Raw genomic sequence first — 25,417 nt, 5'->3', positions numbered from 1 at the left:
CCTGATTAGAAAGAAGAGTACAAGCCTTGCAATATTTTCTGCTATATAATATTGAAGTAATGGGAAAAAATTGTAAAAAAAGAAGCATTCTGTGTTTCACCACCAGCTTGTTCTGCCACATACATAAGACACACAGATTCCAGAACCACTGATTTTTATTTGATCCCTGTGTCACAAACCATAAACAAAATCAAAAGGTACAAACAGAGAACGTGCCTTTAATGTTAAATCCAAAGTTTCCACTGCACACTATTAAGAAATAGGAAGAATTTGCATGTTTTATTAAAGATGTGGAACAGAAAGATTTATCCCCTCCTAGTCCAAATGTATACTTGAAGCACATCCTCCATTGCTTTCTGGGCAGTCAGCTTTAGCTCTGGCTGCTCATTATATGAAATCTGTCCCCACCTTGTGGTGTTTTTGATAATACAAACTATGAAAAAGATTTCATATTTCTATAAACAAAATTTTACAAGAAGATGGGCTTCTGTATAGGGTCCCATTCCTTTATTATTGAAAGGCATAATCATCTTCTGGTGAAAACAATTCTGCATTCTGAACAAGAGCTCTGTGCTGCAGGGCTCAGCCCAATCTCCTTTGGGAAAGCAGAACTTCATCCCCTTACGTGTGCACTGCAGAAAACAAAATGGGCTCCAGAACCCAATATACAATCATCCTCCTCTGCTTTCTCATCATTGACCTTTTCTGTATTTTGTACTGGTGGATAAGACAAGAGCTCTGAGAAAACAGCTCCCAGCTGCAGTATAGCCAGACAGTGATTTTCCAGATATACTGGAGCAGGCATAGAGTTTCCAGCAGTCTTATTAATACTGCTATGCCAGGTGCCCAGATCAGAGCTCTCAATGTTAGTCACTCACACCAGAAAGGTTAACAGAAAATGGAAGAGCTGTAAGGGGATAGCAGTAAGGATGCCTGACAGAAGAGGAGCTCTGTCTGGTGAGTTCAGCCAGTTCAGCTATCACATTCCAACCAGAGAAAGCAGCCATCCCTTATCAGAACAGAAGGATAACAACATCAGGGACCACTGGCAAAATACATGCGCCAGAGCACGGGTTAACAAATTGGCAGAGGGTGCACTGGCCACAGAATAATCAACTGCAGCCATCAGAAAATGGGGATCTAGAGCAGCATTTCCCAGAGTCTTTATGAACAAAATAACCAAAAAGCACTGAAATCAGCTTAGGACAATATATGTGACAAAGATAGGCAATTATCTTGGTGACATAAAGGTCCTTATTAGGATTCAGAGACAGTGTTTCTAAGCCCTGAAATGTAAATATTTGTGGTCGTGGTTTGTTTTGTTTTTTTTTTTTAATATCAAATTTGTGTTGAATTATTTTGTTGTTATTCTCAAAATTTCACATTTTCACAGTTTTCTTTTCCTCTGTATTTTACTAAATACGAAGGACACAGATGTGGTGCCACCTGAATAACTTTTTTGGAACCCATCCAAAAAGTCCAGAGCAAGAAAAAGACTCGGAATTCCACCCCAAAGTTTCTGCATATCACATCTTTATCATTTAGGTGCATCTTTTTTGTTGTTGTTTTTTTTCCTAATTTAATCACTGTAACATAATGTTACCTATATCATGGCAACGCATTATGTCCATGGGTGAAATTTGGACAGTTCTGAATGAGCAGCAAAGCTGCTTTCACTTAAGGGGACTTGGCTTTCATATGGTATAAACTACATACTAAGCAACATTCAGAAGAGATAACATTAAATAACCTACTATGACACATTACATGGAAGACACCTATCACATCTTATTTTGGACCACTTTAACTCTCCTTTGTCTATGCCTGTATATGCCTTTCCTTACTGTGACTGAGCTGAAAACTGTGTAATATGAGAACAAATTTCAAGTATTGTTTATAATCGGATCAAAAAACCCTTATGCTGTATATCTTTTCTAAGATCACTTTATAGCACATACAGGAAGTTGTACAGAAGCACAAAAAAACAATATCAGAAGTGGTCTGACCTTGAAGAGGTTTGTATGTCCCCATTTCTATTATCTACTTGCATAATGCAAGTCACCCCCTTTTCAGTTTCGGCTTATGCAGCGCAAAAGAAGAATCACCAGTTATTTGCCCTCAGAAATTAGTGTATGTGGACTGTATATCCATTATAAGCTGTTAAAGTTGTCTTCCTGCAAGCATCTTGATTAGAAGCAAACGTTAAAATACTAGGCTTGCTGTGTGTGCTGGAATGCAAGGTATAGTGCCACATGTTTTTTTAAAGAGACATTTGTCATTATTAGTAATGCTACTGTGAGGGTTCAGGTTTGTCACAGAAAAAATATTGTCAAAAACACAGAACATTCTCAGGTACTCAAAAAAATGAAGAAAGCTTTTAAGTTTCATTGTAATACTTTTTTTAAAATAGCCATTATCATTGTTTTATTTTTAAAAGAGCATGCTACAACTACTTCTCTAGTTAGGCAAAGAAATAGCTTAGTGAATGGAAATACAGACTCCCGTGTGTTATTTTAGGGGGTTATAAAAGAAAAAACATCAGACAGCTATCTTTGCATTTGCAGCAGTCATTTTCTCCAGCATTTTCTTTATACACATATTATAAAACTTGTATTCAGCTTATGTTTGCAAGAAAAATGAATGTTCCTCCATCCATTTAACTGTTTTTTCAAAGAGAGAAAAGAAAGCATGTAGAAACATCTAAAATGCAACACTTAATTTAGTTATGCAACATTATAATTTCTATATCCTGTAAAAAGAATTGGATGGTTGTATACAAAGTGACCATTATCTTCTTGCTAGTGATGACTTCACTAAAAACCTCATCAAGGTTCTCATCCCCCGCTATAAAGAAATGAGTAAGCAAAGAAATCCATCATGCAAAAAGCCATGTAAATGTGCAATGCGATGTAAACCTTAGCAGTTCAAAGACAGTTTCCAACTAATGAACCAAGAGCAATCATAGCGACAAGCATGCCATGCTTTGAATCATTTCACTCTTGCACATATTTCAATAGAAAACTTATGTCAACATTACAAAGTAATTCTAAAACCTGAACTGCTGTACATACCTTCACTCGAGCGGCCACCTCTCCTACTTCATAACTTCACTATTGTATTTGTGAACTATACAGTGTCTGCTCAGTTTATTCCCTGATCTCCTTTTAGTTTTAGTCTGTGTGTCTTGCCATAAATAAGTCCTTCATAAAATAAATTGCACCACAGAACTATCTAAAACATTCAACTCTGATAGTAAAAAGAAAAAAGTAACTATTGAAAGGATGGTTTTATATCTTCAGATACAGCCAGGGGCAAACTGTGTGCATCAGAATTTTATGAAAAAAAGTAGTCTGGATAGCTGCCCGTTGCTTGGATGAAGAACATTCACTGCATACTTGTTCCTCCCACAGACCCCAAGGATGCAAATGGGTACTATGTATATTGTATCATTTTCAACTGTATTCTAACCCAGAGATATGAATAAAATGTTGTTCATTACACAGAGGGAGAAAGAAATAGAGGACTGGATTAGTTATGCAACTCAGAAGGCTGAATTTTTTACATTATTATTTCTGAGATAAAGCCTGAAGAGGCACATTTTCCAGGAAAACAGCATCAGAGGACTGATGAAATGGAAGGACCAAGAGAAGTCTGTTTGCAAAACAGTCAATCATACTTAATGAAGGCAATAAAACATGACCATTGAATTCAAATCCCTGCAAAACTTCATTACATTTGACCTGATTTCCAATTCTCTGTTCAGTCTAATAGGTAGGGTCCTGAAACAACGGACGTGATATTCTCATGTAAATATAACATTTATCTCCTTTAAACACTCAGATGCAAAGTTCTCATGAAAAACATGGCAGCCTTCCTATGGGTATGAGTGGACTTGAGCATGGACCAAGACTATAGGCAAGCAATGAGGATTTATTTTTCCTTCAGAAGTATCACAACTCAACTACCAAGTATCAGCTCAAGTATCAAATAACTCAATCACAAGTCCTAATTCAGAGAGCCGTCTCCATAGCACTTTGTTGACAAGTCTTATATTTATTTCTTTAACCCTTGTGAACAGCTGCTTCTTATTTTTCCCATTGTGTATTATTTCTGTAGAGTAAGTTGACAAACTTTAATCACTTACCTTTTTCATTTCCATTTGCATATTGTGGAGGCTTGTTTTTGTCAATGCTGTTAAAGCTCTGGCTTCTCCGATTTAAATTGGAAGCTCCCTGAACTTTGGTACTGCTGCCTGCAGCTGGCACTCTTGAGGGTCCTGGAAGCCTAGAAGTATAATCAGAAACTGGTTCGTTGTATGCAATGCAACACATAGAAGAGGTGGTATGCAAATATTAGACCACAACTCAAAACCAATGACCAAAATCAATGATTTCATGTAAGCAACAATAAACAAGAGGATTGAAATTGAGTAGATTCAACAAATGAAAATAAAAGCTTATCTTTATGCACACAGAAGAGAAAAAAGATGCTTTCTAGATTCACAAGACATGTAGGAAGATGCTTTGCATTTGCCATTAACATTGCTAAAACAGATTCACCTTAACAGACCATTAAACTGCAGCATCAACTGGTATTTAAATAAGTTACTTTTGAAGAGTAACTTTTGCAGAAATTGATTAAAACACAAAGATATATATCTGAGACATATTTCTTTTCTCTAACTGTACTCAGTACTCCACAGCTTCATTTAACAAAAAGCTGGTATATTAGTTTTCTTATTTAGTTGTTTTCCAGAAGGCTGTTGTCTTTAGAAATTCTACCTCTTTAGGCTTGTGAGATTATAATTCCAAGTAAGAGTATTGAAAATGAATGTTTTGCCTACACACCACAGAAGAAAGTATGCCTTTTAGATACAAGCATACAATTATACCGTTCATTTGTTAGTGTTTGCTGCCACCATCTGAACCTTACAGGGTGGCTATGCAAAGGAAAAAAATGCAGACTCATATCCTCAGCAAGTGAAAACCTGCACTATTTCCTGTCTGAATCTGCTCATTGATGAAAGATTTTTTAACACATCGTTGCATAAAACTTTCTGCAGCATCTTTGCAGGTCACTCCACTTCTTTCCACTTTGGTTTTCTGACAGACAAAATGAAATGCTTAAACTGGAACGATACTTTTTCCATAGGAGAGGACTATCTCTCTTGTGTTTTTCATTTAGTTCAATGATACAATGATTTCAACGATGTCAGTGCAAATTATGTCAGAGGTACTGAATTGTATTACACTATATGATGAAACAACAGCACGAGAAGGGAGAAAAACATCACATTACAATGAATTACAAAATGATAGATTTCTTCTAAACTTTTTATGTTGACTATAGTAGTATAACAGAGAGATTCAAACTTCGTGTCCATGAGCAGACACGTGTAAACAGCTTCATGATGTCTTCTTTTATCAATTTAAGCCTCAGAGAGCTAATCCATCCGTTATTTTTATGGCTCCTCCTGGCCGTCAGCCTGCCCTGCTTGTCTGTGCCAAGCCCGCAGCAGACTGTCTCTGCTCTACAGCTGTACACGTGCTAACCTTTACTGTGACCCATGAATTCTAGTGATCTTCTGCTCCCTGAAGAATGCACTAAAACAAACTTAAAAATCCATTTGCTCCTTCTCATTACCCTAATTTGACAGGCAGTGAGAGCCCTGTGATCATTTGTCAAAGGTAATGAAAAAAAGCAACGAAAAGGCATGTGCAAAACTGGAAATTCATCTGTTCTGTTTAAATATGAAATACTTATGCATATATTCTGCATGCCAGAATTCGAGAACTTGCCACAGTAAGCACATTATACATGAGGTCATTTGCTCTACACACTTTCCAGTTTACCTCATTTGCTGTCTCTTTTAATTGAATTCAGGTTTTAAATTGCTCTTGCAGAATCATGTTAAGCAGCTAAGGAAATGCAAAGAGGAGAATAACAAGTAAGGGACGAGTCACATACCTCTGAACAGGCTTCGGAAACACTGCCACAGATTTAAAGTATTAGACATTAAACTGTTAACCCCAACATGTTGAATGCGGACAAGACAGGAGCATCAGCAGTAAGGAAAACAGAAGACCTATAAACGCAGGTGCAAAGCAACTGGACCATGGTATAGCTCACTTCAAGCTATCGCCAGCAACTCAAATCGTGTTAGTGCACTATGCTGCAAAATGAAATCTTTATTGTAGATTATGCAACTTATAGTTCATTGTTCTCACCAATGAACTGTCCAGCAAAACTATGATTAATGAACACATTAATTGCGCGCCACAAAAAAAAAGAGTAAGCTTTAGATCTCAGCTTCTTTCTTCTGCAACCCAGCTTGTAGATTTTAGTGCTCATGGTGCTCATAGTACTATAAGTATAGGTGAGATCAGAATCAGGGCAGCTGTGTCAAATTCACAGCCAAAGCAAACCATCTTGCTATCAGGGACTGTGTGGGGCCTATGCTTGAAGGAGCAGAACTCTTGAAAGTGCTTTTTACTGCTCTGTTTTGCTTCTGCATGAACTTGGCTCTATGAACCTCTCAGGTAAGTTTCTGATACATGTGGAACAACTATTGGGAACTCGGATGGCTCCCAGACTTTTTTTGCTTATGACTAAAGTAAGAATTTGAGCCAGAGAATGGAGAGCACTAAAATCAGCAACTAACCCTCCACCTGGTACTTTACATGCAGGATACAAAGATGCAAGATACATATAAACCAGAAATATTACTAATAAACAGAGTACAAATCAGCTCTTTCCAGTCCATACAAGGCTTTCCTGTTGCAAAGCTCACTGATGCAAAGTTTGCACGCATAACATCAATACACATTGATTAACGTCCACTTATGTCCAAAGGATAAAATACCAATGGACGTTGACTCACTTGAGTATCGCTTACAAGCAATAAATTAGAGATATTTAACTGACCTAGAAGCCTTTTTTTGACTGGTTGCAATTCCACTGTGATTAGACTGAGTTGCATATCTGGCTGTGAGACTGTATGAGAAGAAACAGAGAAATTGAATTAAAGGATTTCTTTGAACATGTATAGAAAGAACACACTTACCAGCAAGCTATGAGTTAATGAATGTAAATTGAACATGGAGAGAAAATACAAATCAACTGGCAAAAATATGAAGTAATGCAACATGCAGATTTTTATGAAAGATGCAATGCACAGATTATGAAATAATGGATATTGCTATAACTTGTCTTATTTTCTAGAAACCATTTTAGGAATCAACAATTTGGGCACAGTGCATGAACGCTAGTTTTTTTTAGAGCACTCCAACACTTTATGCCTATGCTTTTGCCCCCACAAAAAAGTAGAAGACTCAGAAGAATTCCTACTAAAGAAAGGCAATTCTCCTAACAGTACAGCTATATAGAAAGAATTCTATCATAATTTTCTTTATTGTTATGGCAGCTCAGTGCATGTATATGATGCATTACCCAGGTATTGAATCAGAGGCTCCATTAGGAAAGCCAACACGTATTCAAACTCATCGTTACATTTCATAGGAAAATGCACCTTAGTCTATTAAGACATCCAAGTAGTATATCTACATATGCTGTGCTACAGGACTAAAAACTATACATTCCTTTTAACACTCTGCAACATATCTTTACTAAACAGCATATTGATGCCACTGCTGTTTTAGCCACTTGCACAGGGGATGTCTCAAAGGTATGGCCAAAGTGAGGCCTCCTGCCAAGTAATTTCAGATACAACAGGCAGGTGCACCTCCCCATCTACGTGTGGGACCAGTGTAACCTAAGGGTAGAGTCAAATGCCATCACAGAATCAAATTCCTTGCATTCTTCAGAAAGTGATAGAAAACTAAATAAGCAGAAGCTCTGACAATCACGGTCTTACAGTTCTGCATCTTCTTCTAACTCTTCCAAGTAGTGGTAGAAACCACAGTGCTTAGTTCCACCTTGACAGACTGGCAGCACTTACAGGAAATGCCTAGTGACACTGATTCTACCAGAAAAACATTAAGAAATTTCTGCTGGCCCAGTGAAGTGAACAGGCTCAGTGTAGAAGAGAGGGGAGAAAAATATTCCCACACAGGCACGGCTGCTCTGAAGAAGAGCACAGCAAAGGCACATGTAAAGGGACAAAGCAACACTCAAATGTGCTTTGTGATTATTTTACTGTTAATTTATGAACTTATACACAGTAAGGGGTTCAACACTGCCTCTGTGCCTGCCAGTTACAAAATGTACGTGCACGTAATGAAAAATAAAAGGGAATAACTCTTAAGTGTTAACTCTTCAGTGTTAAGAGGGTAAAATCAAATCGTCCTACATATAAAAGCATTCAATTCTCTGACATATATCTTCACATTAATGCTAACAAAGTGCTCTTTCATATGACTATAACTTCCATGGGAATTGTAAAAAATTATAATATCATCATCATAATTACAGTGTATATTTTTTCTATGTATAGTCATCAGTATATCACTTTGTATTTCATTTGCAGCCATTTTTTCTTAATGCCTAGACATATGATATAAATATGATACATGATGCTTTACTGAAGTTGTTAAAATTGTGCTTGAATTACTAGCCCATCTTTTGGTAAGTTCCTCCACTCGTGTTTTGTCTCCTCCATACTAAAGATTAAAATGAAGGAACCCAGCAATGTTTAGCCACTTATCTGCATTGACTAAACTCAAAAGTTTGTGGGGAAAAAATGGAATGTCAAATTAAACCTTAAAGCGTTTATGTTGTAGAAGATACAATGATACACAGTACAGTCAACATGGACAGTGAGCTGGAAAAGCAGAGTGAATAGGATGAACCTTAACCACTGGCTGAAGAGCTGAAGGTTCTGCCTTGTCATGGTGCTTGGTAGCTGTTCTAACTCGAAGTGTTAATCCAGTGGAGCTGGAATCTACCCAGATCACTTGAACTCAATGATGTTACTGAGTTACTGATATGCCAGTCCACAGAGTGATGGCACATTTTACTTTGTTTTCTTTTTAATTACTAAATTAAGCATCTATTTGGAAATGATTGCTGGAAAAATTTCTTCCCTCTTAAGCCTGTTTCCTGGGACTCCATCCACTAGCAAATACAAGAATCTTTTTGTAGACCATATTCAATTTTTCCAGACAGTACTGACAGGAATGGATGGATTTGTCAGTGTGTATATCAGCATTGTGACTTGCTAAATTTCTTTTTCAAAGCAACGCGTCAAATGAAAAGGAGAATTTTCACAGCTCATCAAATAAGTGTATCAAGCTCCTGATTATTTTGGTTCTTCCTTCTCAGTTAGCACTTGATGTGCTGAACCCACTGAAACTCTGCACAAATGCCTGTTTTGCAACTGCTGTTCTCTCTGTTAGAAATGTGAACTGCAACATTTCTGAAGTCCAGCCACTTTTGAGATATTCTGAGTATATAAAATATATACCTGCTGCCTTTCATCCCACCTGATGCTTATCAGTGGGTAACATCTGGCAGTCAGGAAATTAAACCTGTTTTACTGAAAGATATATATATATATATCTTATATATAGGATATAAGATATATAAAGATATAAGATATATATATATATAAATGCTTATAAACACTGAGAGGCATAATAAATATATTCCTGCATTAAAGTGGGACAGATGCACATTAATGATCCAAAGAGCAGAAATTTAACACTACAGTTTTAGGATGAGGAATGTTATATTTACCAAAAGGTTAGAAAGTGTCATGCTCCTAGTTTTCAGCTGTCTACTCCCCAAACCCTTTGCATTGCCATAGAACTCCTATCAATAGCCTTCCCTGCTATACAGTCACAGCTTCAGCTCCTTGGAGCAGCCATAGCAGCTGCCTGCAAAGCCCGGCCTTGATACATTGGCTTTAAGGGGACACAGGGACTGTGGAGGAGACCAGCCCCATCTGCAGAGCATTCAGGAAAGCCCAGAGGGGCAGCTCAGAGCTGGGGCTCAGCATTGCCATCCAGGGACTGGCACAGCCTGGGTATGAGCCAAGGCCAGGAACAAGCCAGCTGGCCTCTGGCTTCATGTTTAGCGTTGCTATCTAGTGCATAGAGAATGAGCAAGTAGATTCTTCTGTTTAAATAAATCCTGCTTAAAAAATCTTAGAAATCTTCAAACTGGCTTCCAGGTGAAAACAAGCCCTAATGTTGTCCATGTTTTCTCTCCAGCGAAGCACCTAATCACCACAACAGAGATGAAAGATAGAGCTGGCCCTTGGTGATGTAAACATGCTGAGGCAGCCCAGAAAGAGAATTCATTGCAGAGTTAACTGGGGAAGTACTGAGAGGGAAGCAATGCAGATGTTAGAGACTGTGATGCCCCTGAAGTGATAATGGAAAACCCCAGAGCTATACCACAACCAGTGGCTGTGCAGCACTGTCAGTCACTTTGGGGTGAATGCATTGCAAGTGATAACAGCCAGACAGGGAGCTGAGTGAGAGCATGCAGCCACAGGTAGAATAAAAGGCTTTAAAAAATGGTCCTGAAAGATGCAGGCAATCTAAGAAGTCCACCTCAGCTACAATACTAAAGCTTCTTAAATGTCATCCTGCTGAAAGTGAAGAGAAATACTCAACTAAAATGGGCATATAGAAAGAAGATGAAGCAGGAAGACAAGTAACTGCTAGATACTGGACTAAACTGCCAGAAGATGTTTCTGCTGTACAAATAGCATTGTATAGCAGGAAAGAAGCTCCTTGCTAGAGTGTATAACACTTAAAGTTGAAGGATGCAACTTGTAAAAGCCTAGATAGAGAGTACAAACCAATCTGATTCAAATAAAATATTTTAAATGTCTTCTAATAAAGGTAACCCAAGCAGTGTCAGCCTGCAGATCACCTAATTCCCATTAAGTCTTTTGAAAGATCAAAAGAATCGCATTACACCACTGTGTCACAGCTGTGTAGCCATTTTCCTGTAACGCTGAGCTGTATGATGGCTCTAAAATGACAGCTATGTGATCTGTTAAAGCCAGAAAGAAAGGCAAAAGGGTCTGTAGCATGTAATCAAAGTTCTACCTTACTGGCATACTTGAATTTTATATGCTGTTGATATTATAAAGTATATTTACATATCACTAGGGTGCCTGCACTCCAAAGCTTCCAAGAACAGTGTACTTCTGACATTTCTTGTGCTATTTTAGCCCAGCCCTGGTGAAATAATATGTTCATATATATTAGAAGGTTGCTCTGAAAGTAATGCCTCCTGTTTATTTCTATGGAGACTACAGCAAACAGCATGAGAACACTTTTGATAGAGGAAGTTCTATATTTTTTCCAACATAGAACTCACCAACCTCTACTGGTATACCACCACCATCTGCGTTCGACAGCATGGGCTAATATAATGAAATAGACCATCTTATTCCAAACGAAGTGCATGCTATCTGCTATATATGTTATATATATGCGTTTAAATCTTACATAAGCATGTGTATTTTATATATCATAGAGATAAATAAGATACAGAAACATTAATTTTTTTCATTCACAGGAGGAAATGTCTGTGGGTGTTGGAGTGGTGTCCTGCAAGAGTCCATTTGTACTCTGCAACATCTTTATCAGTGACACAGTCAGTTGGATCAAGTGCACCGTCCAGCAAGTCTGCTGATTACACCAAGCCAAGTGGTTCAGCTGACACAACAGAAGGAAGGGAAGCCATCCAGAGGGATTTGGACAGGCTTGAAAAGTAAGCTCTTAAGAACCTAATGAGGTTCAACAAGGCCAAGCTCAAGGTGTTGCATTTGGAGCTGCTGGAGCAGGTGAAGATGATCAGAAGGTTGGGTAACCCCTGCTATGCAGGAAGGTTGAGGGAGTTGGGCTTGTTTTGCCTGGAGAAGACTCCAGGGAGACCTTACTGTGGTCTTCCAGTATTTGAAGTGAGCTTATAAAAAGGTGGCAGACCAACATCTTACACAGTTTGACGGTGTTATGACAAGGGGGAAATGGCTTCAAATTTAAAGAGGGGAAAATTAGATGTTAGGAAGTGCTTTACTCAGAGGGTGGTGACACACTGGCACAGGCTGCCCAGAGAAATTGTGGGTGCCCCATCCTTGGAGATGTTCAAGGCCATATTGAATGGGACATCCAAGGCAGCTGGATCCAGTGAGATCGCACAGTCGGGTGGAGGGCTGAAACTATATGGTGCTGAATGTCCCTTCCAACACAATGAACACACTAACACATATGTTAATAAGCACACCCAACTGTAAATATACAGTAGACAAGAAAGAAACAGTTGGCTTAAGTACAGATGTGTTAACTTAGTTTAATGCGCAATATCAAAAGAAACCTGTCAACTTGATACAGTGTTGGCAACCCTGCCCATGACAGGAGGTTGGAACTTGATGATCTTTATGGTCCCTTCAAATTTAAGCTATTCTATGATTCTATGATCTGTTTTGTATTATCTAGATATCTTTCCCTTCTGCTTTTTTAACTTCTAGAATGTTATACAAGAAATATATCTGCATTTGATTCAGGCTTGGAGAGAGAAGTACAACTCTGTTCTCAATGTTTTCATATTCATAGTTCACATAATGCAAAAACTCGGGTAACTCAATTGTCCATCTACAGTTATGTTCTCACAGTGCTCAGTGATTTGTAGTCAGAACCAGTCATCTACCACAGCGACTATATCTTTCTCGCCCTGGTCGTAGTATTTGTAGTACAGTTATTCAGTGAAAGAATGTGAAATCACACTGTAAAAAGAACCAAAGAGGATGACAACTTAGTACAAAACATGCAACTTAGTTAACGTGTTTAATCTGACAAGTAATTCATTTCAAGCAATGCAATCTTTCTAAAACCACTGAGTTTTCTGAACCAATCAAGCAACACTGTGCTACCAGAACTGAGACTGCATCATTAGGGTCATAATAGGTAGAATTATCCCTATCTCTATGCCATTTTTTATCTTTAACAAGAATACACCAGATGATCTACACAGCAATGTAAGTCATTATTAAGGCTAAGGCTACAACAAAGTTTTCTCCAAAAGGGAATAAAAAAGAGGGTGCCACAGAGTCTGAAGTTGTCACTCTTTGAAATCTAAAAGATTTGTCTTTGGAACATTTTCACAGATTTAAAAAGAAAAAAATATATATATTTTTAAAAAATCACATTCATCAACACATCCAATGGAATGGCTGGGCTTGCTATAAACTTGCATTAATCCATTAAATAACACTACCTGCACTTCTGCCTGTATGGGTTTTTTTGGTCTTGTTTGGTTGGGTTTTTCTTGTGTCAGTGAAGAGAGAAACTCATCAGATCCACAGCTGCTGCAAAGAGTACTGTTCTTTTATTAACTGATATCCCACGAACAACAATACGTAGAATACCATATCACATCTGCAGCACAGTATGTGAGAATATTATCAGATAGAAATGGATAAAAGGACTGACTGTAGCAAAAAGAAGTACAAACATAAAGCTGTGACTAAGAGGAGAGAACACAAGTGAAAGATCAAGTTGTACACTGCCAGCAAGGAATCTATTGAGGAATAAATAAAAATAAGAAAATATTTTGCTTCAGAATAGATAAAAATAAATCACAGAACATGGGAAAGAATGAAGACCATAATAAATCATTATGGCTTCCACTGCATGCTATATTTATGTTAATTATATTTGCCATATACACAAATGTTTGCCTGCCATCTGAATTAAATAGATGCCATATCTGGAAAAGGAAAAGGATTCATGAGCAAAACTTCAGCAGAATTTATTTTCAGATAATCAGAAGAACGAATGAATCTGTACATATAAGGAGGCCAGAGTAGCAAAGAATATCTGAAAGGAAAATAACTATATTCTAACATTCCTTCAAAAGCAAATACATAAAAAGGTGGATCCTGATGTTAAAAAGATAAATGGAAGAATTCCCATTAAGTCCTACAGGAAAATTATGGCCGATGTATATTGAAATATAAAAAGTAACAAGTGATGAGAGGCAAGGGAGAAAAACATGACAGGGAAAGCATCTCAAGTGCACAAAATGAAAATCATCACTAAAGTGAATTAAAACATTCTTTTGAAAACTGCAAGGATAAGAAGAAAGGATGGCAGTTTCATCTTAAGTGCAGACAGGAAGAGAAGTATCATCCTTGAGCAGGTAGCAGAGGTGATCTAACAGGAGAAGTCAGCTATATATCATTATATGCAGATACATAATAAATAACTAACAAAGGACAAGACTTTCAGGAACCAGTCCAAAGAATTATGTAGGAAGGTGAAACATATCAGCAGTTTCAGAGAGGTCAAAAGCAAAAAGATTAAATAAGAGATGAAACGTTTACAGAAATCTGAAAAGGCATTTCAAGGATCTGAAATGTTTTATAATTTACATTTTTTTATTTCCTCTCTAGTATGTGGTATATTATAGCTATAAAAGAGACTATTTCTTTTGGAAATTGAAACTCCTCTTCAAAATAAATCTTCTTTCCTTATGTTAAGCTTTAACATTGCTTATCTTAGAGAGAGTATGCTACAGGGAAGAAGTCAATGAAAAATATATTGTTGCTATTGCACTGTCTGCCATTTCCAATAAGGGTTATAAGAAAGGAACATCTTTTGCCATTATCAAAAAGTAATCCTTTTGAGCACCGTAATTTCTAAGTTGTTCAAATGCAGCAGGAATATGTATTATACAACTGCAAATAATGCTCACACTTTTCCTGTTGTTTTGAAACAGACATTTTAGAAGAAAATCACAACTTGCATATGCAACTGTGACAGAAATACTAATATTTAGGAAACAACGGTGGTGTAGTTTTTACATGTTTCTCTATCAACATGTCATGGATATAGCCTAGAGAATTCCCAAAACTGTAATAATCTCTAGCATGTATGTGAGAGTTGAGTTATATATATGCGTAAATTAATTTGATACTTGTGTGATGTAAAAACATGGAATGTGCAAGAAGATTAACTGGTAAACTATATACAAGAACAAATCTCTGATTTATGCAATCCAACGTTGTTACATAGAATCTATTTGCTTAGGTACACAGTTAATTGATAAAACTGGTATGCAGGGATAGCACATAGTTTAGTTACTTGGGCTCTGTTCAGGTCAAGAAGGATGAACTTAATTCCCTTGTCGGTTAAGGCATTAGAATTTCCTTTCATTGGCAACTGTAAAGACTGTAATGAATGTATCTTTAATGAGCAGAATGAAATGGGGCAAAAATTAATGCAAAATGAAATCCCAAAGGTCCATTTGACAGACAGCTGTCACACACCCCTTTGCAATCACTTTAAGTAATGCAGTTCATTCTGCATTATCTCCCAGATAAATAAAAATACATCAGATGTGGCTAATAGATTGTTCATTCAGATCTCTACTAAGAAAAAATAAAGAAATCAATCTTTTATAATTTGTCTTCCTTTTGGTCATTAAATAGTGATTGTATAGTGAAAAAAGCAGGAGCAACATACCTGGTTATCTTCATTAAAGCAAAGTGATCAGTAATGGCAAGAGCTAAAGACAGAGAAGAGATGTGCTTCATCCCTTTGCCTTTCATTAACCAAGGAACACGACTTCCATTTTTTACCCTATGTTGGTGCGATGCACTTGGCGCGGACTATTAAGGCTATATTTCAAACCTCAAGAACACTGGAACAAAGGCCTTTTTCTAAATTGCCAGTTGTGGAACAGAGATTGGCATACGGAATCACCAGTATTCTGGCATGGATCTATTTAAATTCATAATCATAACCACTACATTTGCATTACTGTGTTTCACACAGCACAAGCTGCGCGTTCAATACGCTTCATTTTTTCCCTAGTACATCTAAGAAGTAGGCAACATGAAACCGAGTTCATTACACTAGTTATATATGCGACTGCCTGTAGAAATCAGCTACCTAACTTTGTTTATGCGCCTAGGAAAACCAGGGTGCTCTTTTAATATAACAAATCTAACAAAATCCATATGGACCTCAAGCTGTGTTCATCATTCCTGTACGTGATAAAATAGTTTGTCCATCTTCTGGAATTTTGCTGACAGCTTACTGAAACCAGTTACTGCCTAATCCATAAATGAGACAGAACTTCTTTCATCCACATGTGTTTTCTCTTAGTATCTGGGTGGCTGAAAGATCATCACTGCAGAAAGTTTAGATGTATTGCTGTGATAATGGAATCCACCAGCAAAGTGAAGCATAAAAATATAATGTAACCATTGTTGTCATGTATCTGCACTGACAGATATAAATAAGGCCACCAGCACTGTATTTTTTAACCAAATCTCTAAGCAACAACAGTCATAACTTAACAGTGAAGCGTCTACCCCAGATTTTGATATATTCAGTTCCCAGTTAGTCATAAAAGAATGGAGGAAATTTTAGGATTAAAAGAAATCAGAAATCCCATCTACAACTGTTCTCTTCCTTGAATTACCATTTATTATTTACCGCAGACTTTTCCATTAATTGCTAAATGATTTTAAGAGATTTTATACTTAGAGGTACAAGTTACAATTTACCATAAGTAAAGCATATTCTTTGAAATGAAATTCCACTCACCATAAATGATACCCTTCCACATTCAGAATCTTGCTGTCCTTCTGTGTACAGTTTTCAATATCTTGGGTTTGGTTAGGGATAGATTACATATGGCTGGGGATGCCAAACTGTTGCCACACTGATCAACTGTAGACACATTTGCTAGGAGTCTGCCACAGAAAAGTCTGCATGGAAAACCATCTAGCCTAAATTAACTGCAACTATAAAGGCATGTTTCAAAGACTTAAATAACAATGTGAGATGTGATTACTCAACTTTTTTTAAAGAAAATGCTTGTAAATTGCATCTGCCTTTTTCAGTGTACGCATTTTGTCTTTGTTTATTTGTGTACACGCATACAAGCAGATACAAACCAAGCACACTGCAATGTATATAATCCTTCAAAAAGATTTTGTTTGTCTAACACTGTAGGTGTATGGGATTTTTCAGTTAAAATAAAAGAGGCAGCGCCTAAAGCGTGCTGTGTAGCCATCTACGCCCAGGTGCAAGTAGATTTTTTAAGGATACGTTCAGAACTGCAACAGACTTAGTAAAGAAAGTGTCTCACTGCTCAGTGATAAATTAGTATAATAAATTGCATTAAAGATTACTATCAACTATCAGTTCATAAAGACTTTCTACATTAGAAACTCCTGCTCTGTTAATCAGTCATAGAATTGTACAATATTTTGATTTGGAAGGGACATGTAAAGATCTTCTGTAATTAACGTTGAGACAGAATTGCCTTGAAAGAAATTATATCACAGAAATTAATCTTGGGAGTCATGTAAGCTACTTGTCCATATTTCAGACTACAAAATGTAGCAAGAGGCAAGATTAATACCATCAAGGGAGTCTTATTAATTTCATATTTTGGCTTCCTTCTGAATGGAACCTTCCTATTCATTACCATCTCAAAATAAAAAGTTTTTTTAGCAATTTTTTTCTTTTTTCTGATGGAAAAAATAACAAGTTGAGTTAAGTAAAATGACTGCTGTGTAAAGAAGTGTTGTTATGTCTCCCGCAAGCAGTTCAAATCAACAGATATTTGCATATGTATATATATGTGGAAATCATATTTTTCAAATAGATCTGTTAGAATAAATCTTTAAAGCCTTTATGGATAAGTATGGGGAGAGAGAGAGTTATGTTCCGACAGTACAGAATTTTGCAGTGAGAAATACTCAAAATATGTATATGTGAAAGCAAACAAATTCTTGCTTTTAGTTTACACGTAGGAAATAAGAAAGACATTATTGATCTTGGTGTACTTTCTTACAAAGAAAGTTATTAGTTGAAATATTAATACCTATAAATAACATGTACAGACATATAAATGAGACAATCTTAGACTCCCAGCATTAAAGAAGGAAGTCTAATAGGCATTGATGAAAGTAGAAACAGTTAAATCAGCCTAGAATGCCAATTAATGAAGTCAAGAAAGCTGAGATTCTGGATGCAGAAAGACTGCCTTTCTTCATAACGATATATGTTTAAACATAGCAAAGGAAAGAGCAGAAATAGGCACTGAAGGACCACGAGATCCTGTGAGATTATAATGAAAGGAAAGCTTTATATAAATTCATCCCCTCAGCGCTGACCATTCCTGAGCAGACAAAGTAGTGTCCTAATTGTCTTCCAAATGATAAACAACTGGTTTTCTCCAAGCTTTTTTGGACAAACAGAATTCCTTACAATAGTGGTGATGCACAAAGGAACACCTACATCGTAGGAGAACAGGGTAACAGATCAAAGCGATGAATACTTCTAGACCTCTGTTCAAAATATCTTTGTTATATTAGAAAAATATCAACTTTTTGAATAACAAGGTATGATGTTCTCCTATGCAGTTCTTAAACACCCTGGATAAAGCAAGAACATGAACCTCAGAAAATGTTCAGAGTGCTCAGATTGTTCCAGAATGATGCCATAATTCCTTAGATTACATGCTAATAAAAAACTTCACAGAAAAACAAAACAAAACAACAAAAAACAAAAACAAACAAACAAAAAAACCCAAACAACCCACATTCAAAGAGATTAATTTTCAGAAGCAGGAAAAAATTCATTCCATGTTATAACGTCTAAGGCAAATGCAAGCGGACCCTAAGTTTTTCATCAGATGAGATACTTAAAATGCCATCGGCAATGTTCTCCTATAGATTTATTTTTGCAACGTTCTCAGTCTCAAGGCAAAGTTTTCTGTTATTTTGGAGTACAAAAGGTTTTTCCAACTGAAGAATAAGTCTGTTTATCATAAACATGAAAAAGTATTTTAGATGCAAGCAGACTCAAGAACCAAAATTTAACTACTTCATTCTCATACTTTAATCACTGTTTTATCACATTCTAGACAATTGTTCACAAAGCACACAAAATCTTTCAAACAAGAAAATTAATGAAACAAGTATTAAAGCCATCAGAGCAACATTAAAACTTTTCATTAACGATTCATTTATAGTCTTATGTGTTTTTTTTCCTTCCTCAGTACACCATATCTTGCTAATGCTCTTTTGATTTAAATAGATACTTGTTTAAAGCTGATTCTTTTGTCATGGCAATTAGGAAACCACATTCTCCAAATATTTGTGCAGCTTCAATCTGAGAGGAATATAATTCAACCATTAAAGATGCCACCAATTTTTTTGCTTTTCCTAACTAAAACTTAACTTGACCCCTTAAAAGAAAAAACAGATTAAGATCATTTCCATTCAAAAGGTAACGAAACAGGTACTCAAAAAGAGAATGCGTGGGAACAAAAAGAGTTTAGAACAAACGGAACTATCATTGTACCTTTTCCCTGTGCATTTTCCCAAGCATTTGAAATTACCTATTTAGATGTGCAACTGGTCATAAGAGGGAAACATGAGTGTGTACTAACAATCTCTTATTGAGTAAAGGACTGCTCAGTTTAAGTGGGGAGATTCACACTCTGGCTTTATCATCAAGAAATATGAGCTTAGTATCAAACAAACAAGATAATTATTGCATCCTTACATTTATACAATGATAATAATAATAAATAAAATACAACACAAGTTTCTTGTAAGTGACCTATTTTTCCACAAAAGCTCCTTTTTGAACACGCAAATAAAATGCTCTTACACATAAGAAAATTAACTTTTTAACCTACCTCGACTGCATATCTTGTGTTTTGGACTGGCTGATTTCTGCTGGAGACGAAGGTACTTGCTGTTGTAGCTCCACCAAAGACTGGTAGTACTGTTGCTGATGATGTTGCTGCTGTTTGTATCGAGACAAACTGAAAAACAGCCCTAAAATGGCTTTCAAATTTCCATTCCTTATTTCTATATTTAAAAAGAAAAAAAAGAAAAAAAGAAAAAGAAGTGAAAACACAGTGGTTTTAGACTTTCAATTTTGAAGACTTTTTATGCTCTAACATCCATATAAACAAACCTATACATATGAATACGCTTCTGCATTTCTCTCTACTATGAGAGACATGCCAGGTGTCATTGTTAATTTATTGTATATCATAGTCTTTGCTTATTTATGTGCTGTTATTGCAAGAAACACATCTCTGTAATGTCCTCATGACGAAGCACACGTGCATGGTCATAAAGAAGAGTAAAGCTAACATTAAACAATATATATATTTGAAAATAAACACAGAACCCAGCCTCAACTCAGTACAGGAATTCTTGTGAAGCTGAGAGGCAAGAACAGCTAGTAAAATCTTCATTTCTCTTCTGGCTTCTTGGGCAAATTCTCTGCCCAGTGGCAGTAAACAATGGAGATGTCAGCAATCTAGTGGATGAGTGCATATGCATTCACAAGAATTAGGAAGGAAGACAAGAGAAGCTGATTAATGGAAAATACCAATGAAAAGAGGTGACCATAAGATTTGTGATTATATCTTTGAATTTCCAGTTCTGTGATTTTGTAACTTTCTATTCAACACTGCTTGTACTGATTAACAAAAACATCAAAACTACTGCTTTCACTTGTGGCTAAAATAGTTTTCTATATGAATTTTTTTTTCAGGGGAGAGTCCTTAAGTCTCCCACTCCTTTGTCTACGCACAGCCTGAGATGAGGGTTTTAAAAGGCTAATGTTATTCTTTGCTCATAAAGGATCTCCATGTCAAAAAAGAAGCCTCAGGGGGCCTTAATGAAATTATCTGCAGCACTTAGGTCTGTTCATAACTTCATTATTAATTTTCTTTGGCACTGGGCTTCTTGTGTAAGGTTTTCATTAGGCCAATGGCCTTGTAACCTAACGTGCAGCATTTCAGTCTTTTTGTCTTCCCTGCAAATACGAAGAATGAGTTTTATGTGCTACATAGCCTTTCCTAATAATTGTTTAAAACAGTTTATAAACAAACGCTGTAATAGTAATGTTCTTTAAATCATATTCATTTCCTTTCCACAGGTGAAATGCTGGTGCATATATGAACAGGCCATCAAGCATTAGAGCCCTTAGGCTCTCTCTCTGTTCAGCAAGAGCAAATAATTCTGAACATCCTAATGTACTCTGCAAAATGGAAATTTGTTCTATGTATCTATACTAGCTCTTGTTCCCTATGAAGATGCAGTAGGATTGCTGATTCCTCATGAGATCAGCAGCATGCAGAACTTTCTCAGAATAAGGAAGCTGTTTAAGGAATACTGACTTTTGCAGTTATACTGCTGTCAAGGAAGATCATCACCAAGGAAGATCAAGAAAGCTTTTATTTATCTTAAAAAAGAAAAAGGAAAACCAAAACATGTAACTACCATTCTTCAAGCTTCTCTAGTTCTGTTCCAGATATTAACTTATTTATTCTTGTCATTTTGCGTCACGTAATGCTCAGGGAAGTAATCCCTTGTTCATTAAACGTCCATATATTTTTATCTAATACTTATAATACTAATACTAATACTAATACTTTTATCTAATACTAATATCTAATACTGTGTTTTATAACACAGACATCCAGAAAATTATCATATGTACTACAAGGAAGAGGAAAGGAACTACTTTTCTTCGATAAAATTGTTCGGAGTTCGAATCCCCCCTGTGGTGCAAGTGGTAGAAGTGCTGCTCTGCTACACAGAGGCTCGAATCCCGGGGGTTGGACTCGATGATCTCTAAGGTCCCTTCCAACCCGCACAAGGCTATGATACTATGATGATGATGATGATGATAAAATTGGTTTATTATTTATCACTTGGGCTTTCCAGTAGAAATTTTGGCATCAAAACATAAAAACAACTTTAGTTCTAGAATTCCTTGCTCAAGTGTTTAAATGAGGTGGGAACTTGGTTATGAGATTTCAGTTTTCTGTTTGTGCAATTGTTGAAAAAGTACATTAACATGTTTCTTTACCAAAGCCTATTAGAAGAAGCAGTGAATTCTGTGAATTTCATGGATTTTAAACACAAATACAATGAAAAAACCACCATGAAGATGATAACCTGATAACTTAATGATAAAAACAACAGTTTTTCTCAATTCCTTCTTCTCCAGGAAACTGCAGTGTTCAAAATAGTACATGTTAAAAACTGTACGTTTAAGGGAGTTGTGTTTCTCTATCAGTTTGCAGTAACATCAGATACAGGAAGATCTACTCCAGAGCCAATACCAACTGACTAACAGCAAAATTAGTTTGAATATTACTTCAGAACTCAGTGTTGAAATTCTGTCTTAATAGAAGTTTTTAAAAATAGTCTTTAAAAACTGCATGAGATTATTGCTATTAGTACCATTTGCACTTAATGCCAAATCATTGAATCTAACATTTTTACAAGTGATTTTCCAAAGCAAAGGTACTCATAAAGGCGTGTATTACAGAATACACTTCAATTTTGATTACAATGAAGTACAGAGAGAGTGTTGCTTTGTGCCATGGTATCAAACAATGAAGAGTATTGTTGTGAAATAAATTCATGCTATTCCTATATCTGATTCTTATTTCGTATACAAGTAAAAATAAGCTTCACTGAAAAAATGAGTCGTAAATGACTTTGAGATGAATGGCAGCAGGTACATAGTCAGTATTCTCATGCCCTGACATATCTTCATCATCTATAGAGGTTCCTTTCTATTAGTTACGAAGTTTTCCATAATTAAACAATTAAAGAAAAAAGACTGTACACATTATGGCTGTGTTATGCTTCCGCCAGAGGCACTGGGAAGGTGGGGATGGTAAAAGATAACAGTGATGAGTTAATTTTAAAGTCAACAATAGCTAGAATTCAACATTTTTCTCCACATTATCTTGTAAAAGTAAATGGAAATTGGTATCTCTTAGAAGAAAAAAAATATCCCCCGTCTCTCACTTTTACCACATGCAAAATAAATGTATAGGATTGTGACTTGGTAATACATATTGGCTTCAGCTGCCACAGAGTTTAAAGGCACAGAACTCTGCAAAACTATTTAATCCCCTGCAAGACAAATGTTTGTATACATTTTATTACACTACAAAATAAAATAATCACTTGAGTTAATTCTACATTAATTTACCAAATATTACATTTTAAGACAATTGGTACTTGATTTGATATATTGATTACTCATAACTGCATCAGGCGCTAACTCAATTAAGACAATAAAAAGAGATATAATATAAGCAGCAAGACCATTCTCTCTTTCATGTGATACAGCACAACACAGTCATGTAATATGTTTCAGATGCATCATGACAATGATATTACTGATAATAAATGCCCTTAAACAGTCTTCCCTGGGTTTATTTATCTGAGAAAGATTCTCATACATCTATGTTTGTTGTTTTGAAACCCACATATGAACAAGACAAAATGCATACTTGGGGAAAGCTGTACCTATCTGACATTGTGGCAGTAAAATGGAAAGGTTAATAATGGTTGCCTTAAGTTTTGCAAATATACTAACTTTCTTAGTTTAATATTAATGGAAAATTAAAGTTTTCTCTCATTCCTTATCATTATTTGAATTCTATTCAAAACAACTACATATTAGCATAGAGGTAAAAATCATTTCCATTAATAAGATTAGTTTTCAGGAAAATAAAATCCGGTTATTTGCTCTGATGATCGATTTCTCTTACCTTCTGCAGAAAGACCTTGGACATTTACACCTCTGGCTGCCAGAAAGCTGAGGCAGACATCAACATTCTCAATCTGCAATATGAACATAAATAACAAGCAGCATAAGACCATCTGACAAAATGTACTAAAGTGTAGGGGGGGGAAAAAAAAGAAAAAAAAAGAAAAAAAACATCCTAGGAATGAATACTTTACATTCACTGCATACTACAGCTCTTTACCAAAGTTTAACAAGAATGATTACCCCTAATTAGGGACCTGATATAAAGCTTCCATTGTCCACTTTGCTGCTTAAAAACAATTCATAAATGCCCGATCCAGAATGGCATGCTGGCAAATCAGCAACCCATCTACTTAACATAAAACTGGATTTGATACACTGCAAACAAACAGCAATGAAAGCATCCATAGAGGGTTAGACGCTGAACATATGTCTAGAGAAGTGGGTGAGTTAGCTGAAAAATGAAATCAAAAGCATCCAACAAATGTTTTAATAAAGGTATTTCCCTGGGATGGCGTAGAATTTCATGAACATTATGTCAGAGCAATGTTTTATTTTCCTTTTCGCTCTAAATACCATTCTAAATAATTTTATTTATTTAAAGATTGTGTGTCTCTGAAAGGTGCTTGCTTACTAAAAGACATATTGCTGACTTAAACTGATGGTTTAGATTAATTTTACAGTTGCCACAGACTGCTTAAGGAAAGAAGAAAACAGCCTAAATGTAGACCAAGAAGAGGATCAAACTTCTGTCTCTATGACTAGTCACAGCATCAACTCTTTTCAGCTTTCTACATTTCGCAGATTAGGGAGCAGAATGTTCCAAAAGATACGTTTGAATAACCATCTCTGACTGGTTTCCCACACCCCTTCAGGATGTATGAAGCAAATACCTGGTATAAAGGTAACACCTCTCAACTACTAACTTTGTATGACTCAGTGCATTCTTATCTACTCAAAATAATGGTACGTGGAACGGTGTCCTCTGTCAAGTGCCTGACACAGACTTGATTTAAAACTATATTTGTTAGGCTGAAAGATTTTACATCATTGGGATCACAGAAATAAGTTTAACAGTATAATTAAGATACCTATTGTCATTGGGGAATATGAAAAGAAACAAGCACCAAGCACCACACCCATACACCCGTAGTAGATCCAGTCTATGCTGTTACTTTTGTTTTAATGCTCACACATTTTACAATGGCTCATTATCATCAGTTTTCAGCCCTCATATCATGAGGGCTAAATTCATTCCCTGAATAAAATTACTTGATTGTCAACAGTATCTTTCCTAACCTGAGGGTAAGGTCTTTTATTATGGCTATTTTTCTATGATTGCATTTCTACGCTTATTCTCAGCAAATAACATTAGATAAAAGGAATAGAAATATTATTTTTAACAGTGATCCTTGAAATATATGTTATGAGTTTACATAGACTTTCCTGACCCACAGATACTACTTATAAACACAAGCATCTGCAAAGCTCTTAGATATGTGCTTGTTAAGCACAACAAATTCCAAAACATTAGTAACCATATCTTTAAAAACTATTTTCTTACACTGAGTTAACTATTTCTACTGACATACTACCATTTATAGGAAATAAGCAATCTCTCTCCTAGACCAATGAAGAATAATAAACACAACTCTGCTGCTAACTCTAATTAAAGCTACTCTTAAGATGGGGTTCACCATAAAACTTTCTTCAATCAGTTTGGCAGCATTCACCTATTTGGACAGCTGGGATAGTGCAATAACAATCATAAAAATCAGTGGGATTATTCCAGTTCTGGTCAAGAAATGTAAATGCAAATGCTCAGGCATTAACTCTGTGATTTTCTTAAATGTTTATGTAGTTTCACATCAAGAAAA

The 25,417-nt window shown here is 36.1% G+C and overlaps 1 protein-coding gene across 14 annotated transcripts in view; it reads right to left on the bottom strand.

Annotated features, from left to right (window-relative positions):
- Positions 1 to 25,417, bottom strand: part of NAV3 (neuron navigator 3) — a 492,511-nt gene that overhangs the window by 125,375 nt on the left and 341,719 nt on the right. For 13 of the 14 annotated variants that reach the window (XM_015857110.2, XM_032443702.1, XM_015857027.2 and 10 more), the window contains 4 exons: positions 23,542 to 23,614; positions 19,642 to 19,816; positions 6,925 to 6,993; positions 4,145 to 4,284 (listed from right to left, as the gene is read on the bottom strand). In XM_015857110.2, coding sequence (XP_015712596.1) covers positions 4,145 to 4,284; positions 6,925 to 6,993; positions 19,642 to 19,816; positions 23,542 to 23,614 — 457 coding nt within the window. The remainder of the gene's footprint in view (positions 1 to 4,144; positions 4,285 to 6,924; positions 6,994 to 19,641; positions 19,817 to 23,541; positions 23,615 to 25,417) is intronic. The other variant, XM_015857094.2, reaches the window with a different exon arrangement.

Source organism: Coturnix japonica, chromosome 1 (assembly GCF_001577835.2).
Source record: "Coturnix japonica isolate 7356 chromosome 1, Coturnix japonica 2.1, whole genome shotgun sequence".
Taxonomy (NCBI): domain Eukaryota; kingdom Metazoa; phylum Chordata; class Aves; order Galliformes; family Phasianidae; genus Coturnix; species Coturnix japonica.
This window is presented reverse-complemented; position numbering and strand designations above follow the sequence as displayed.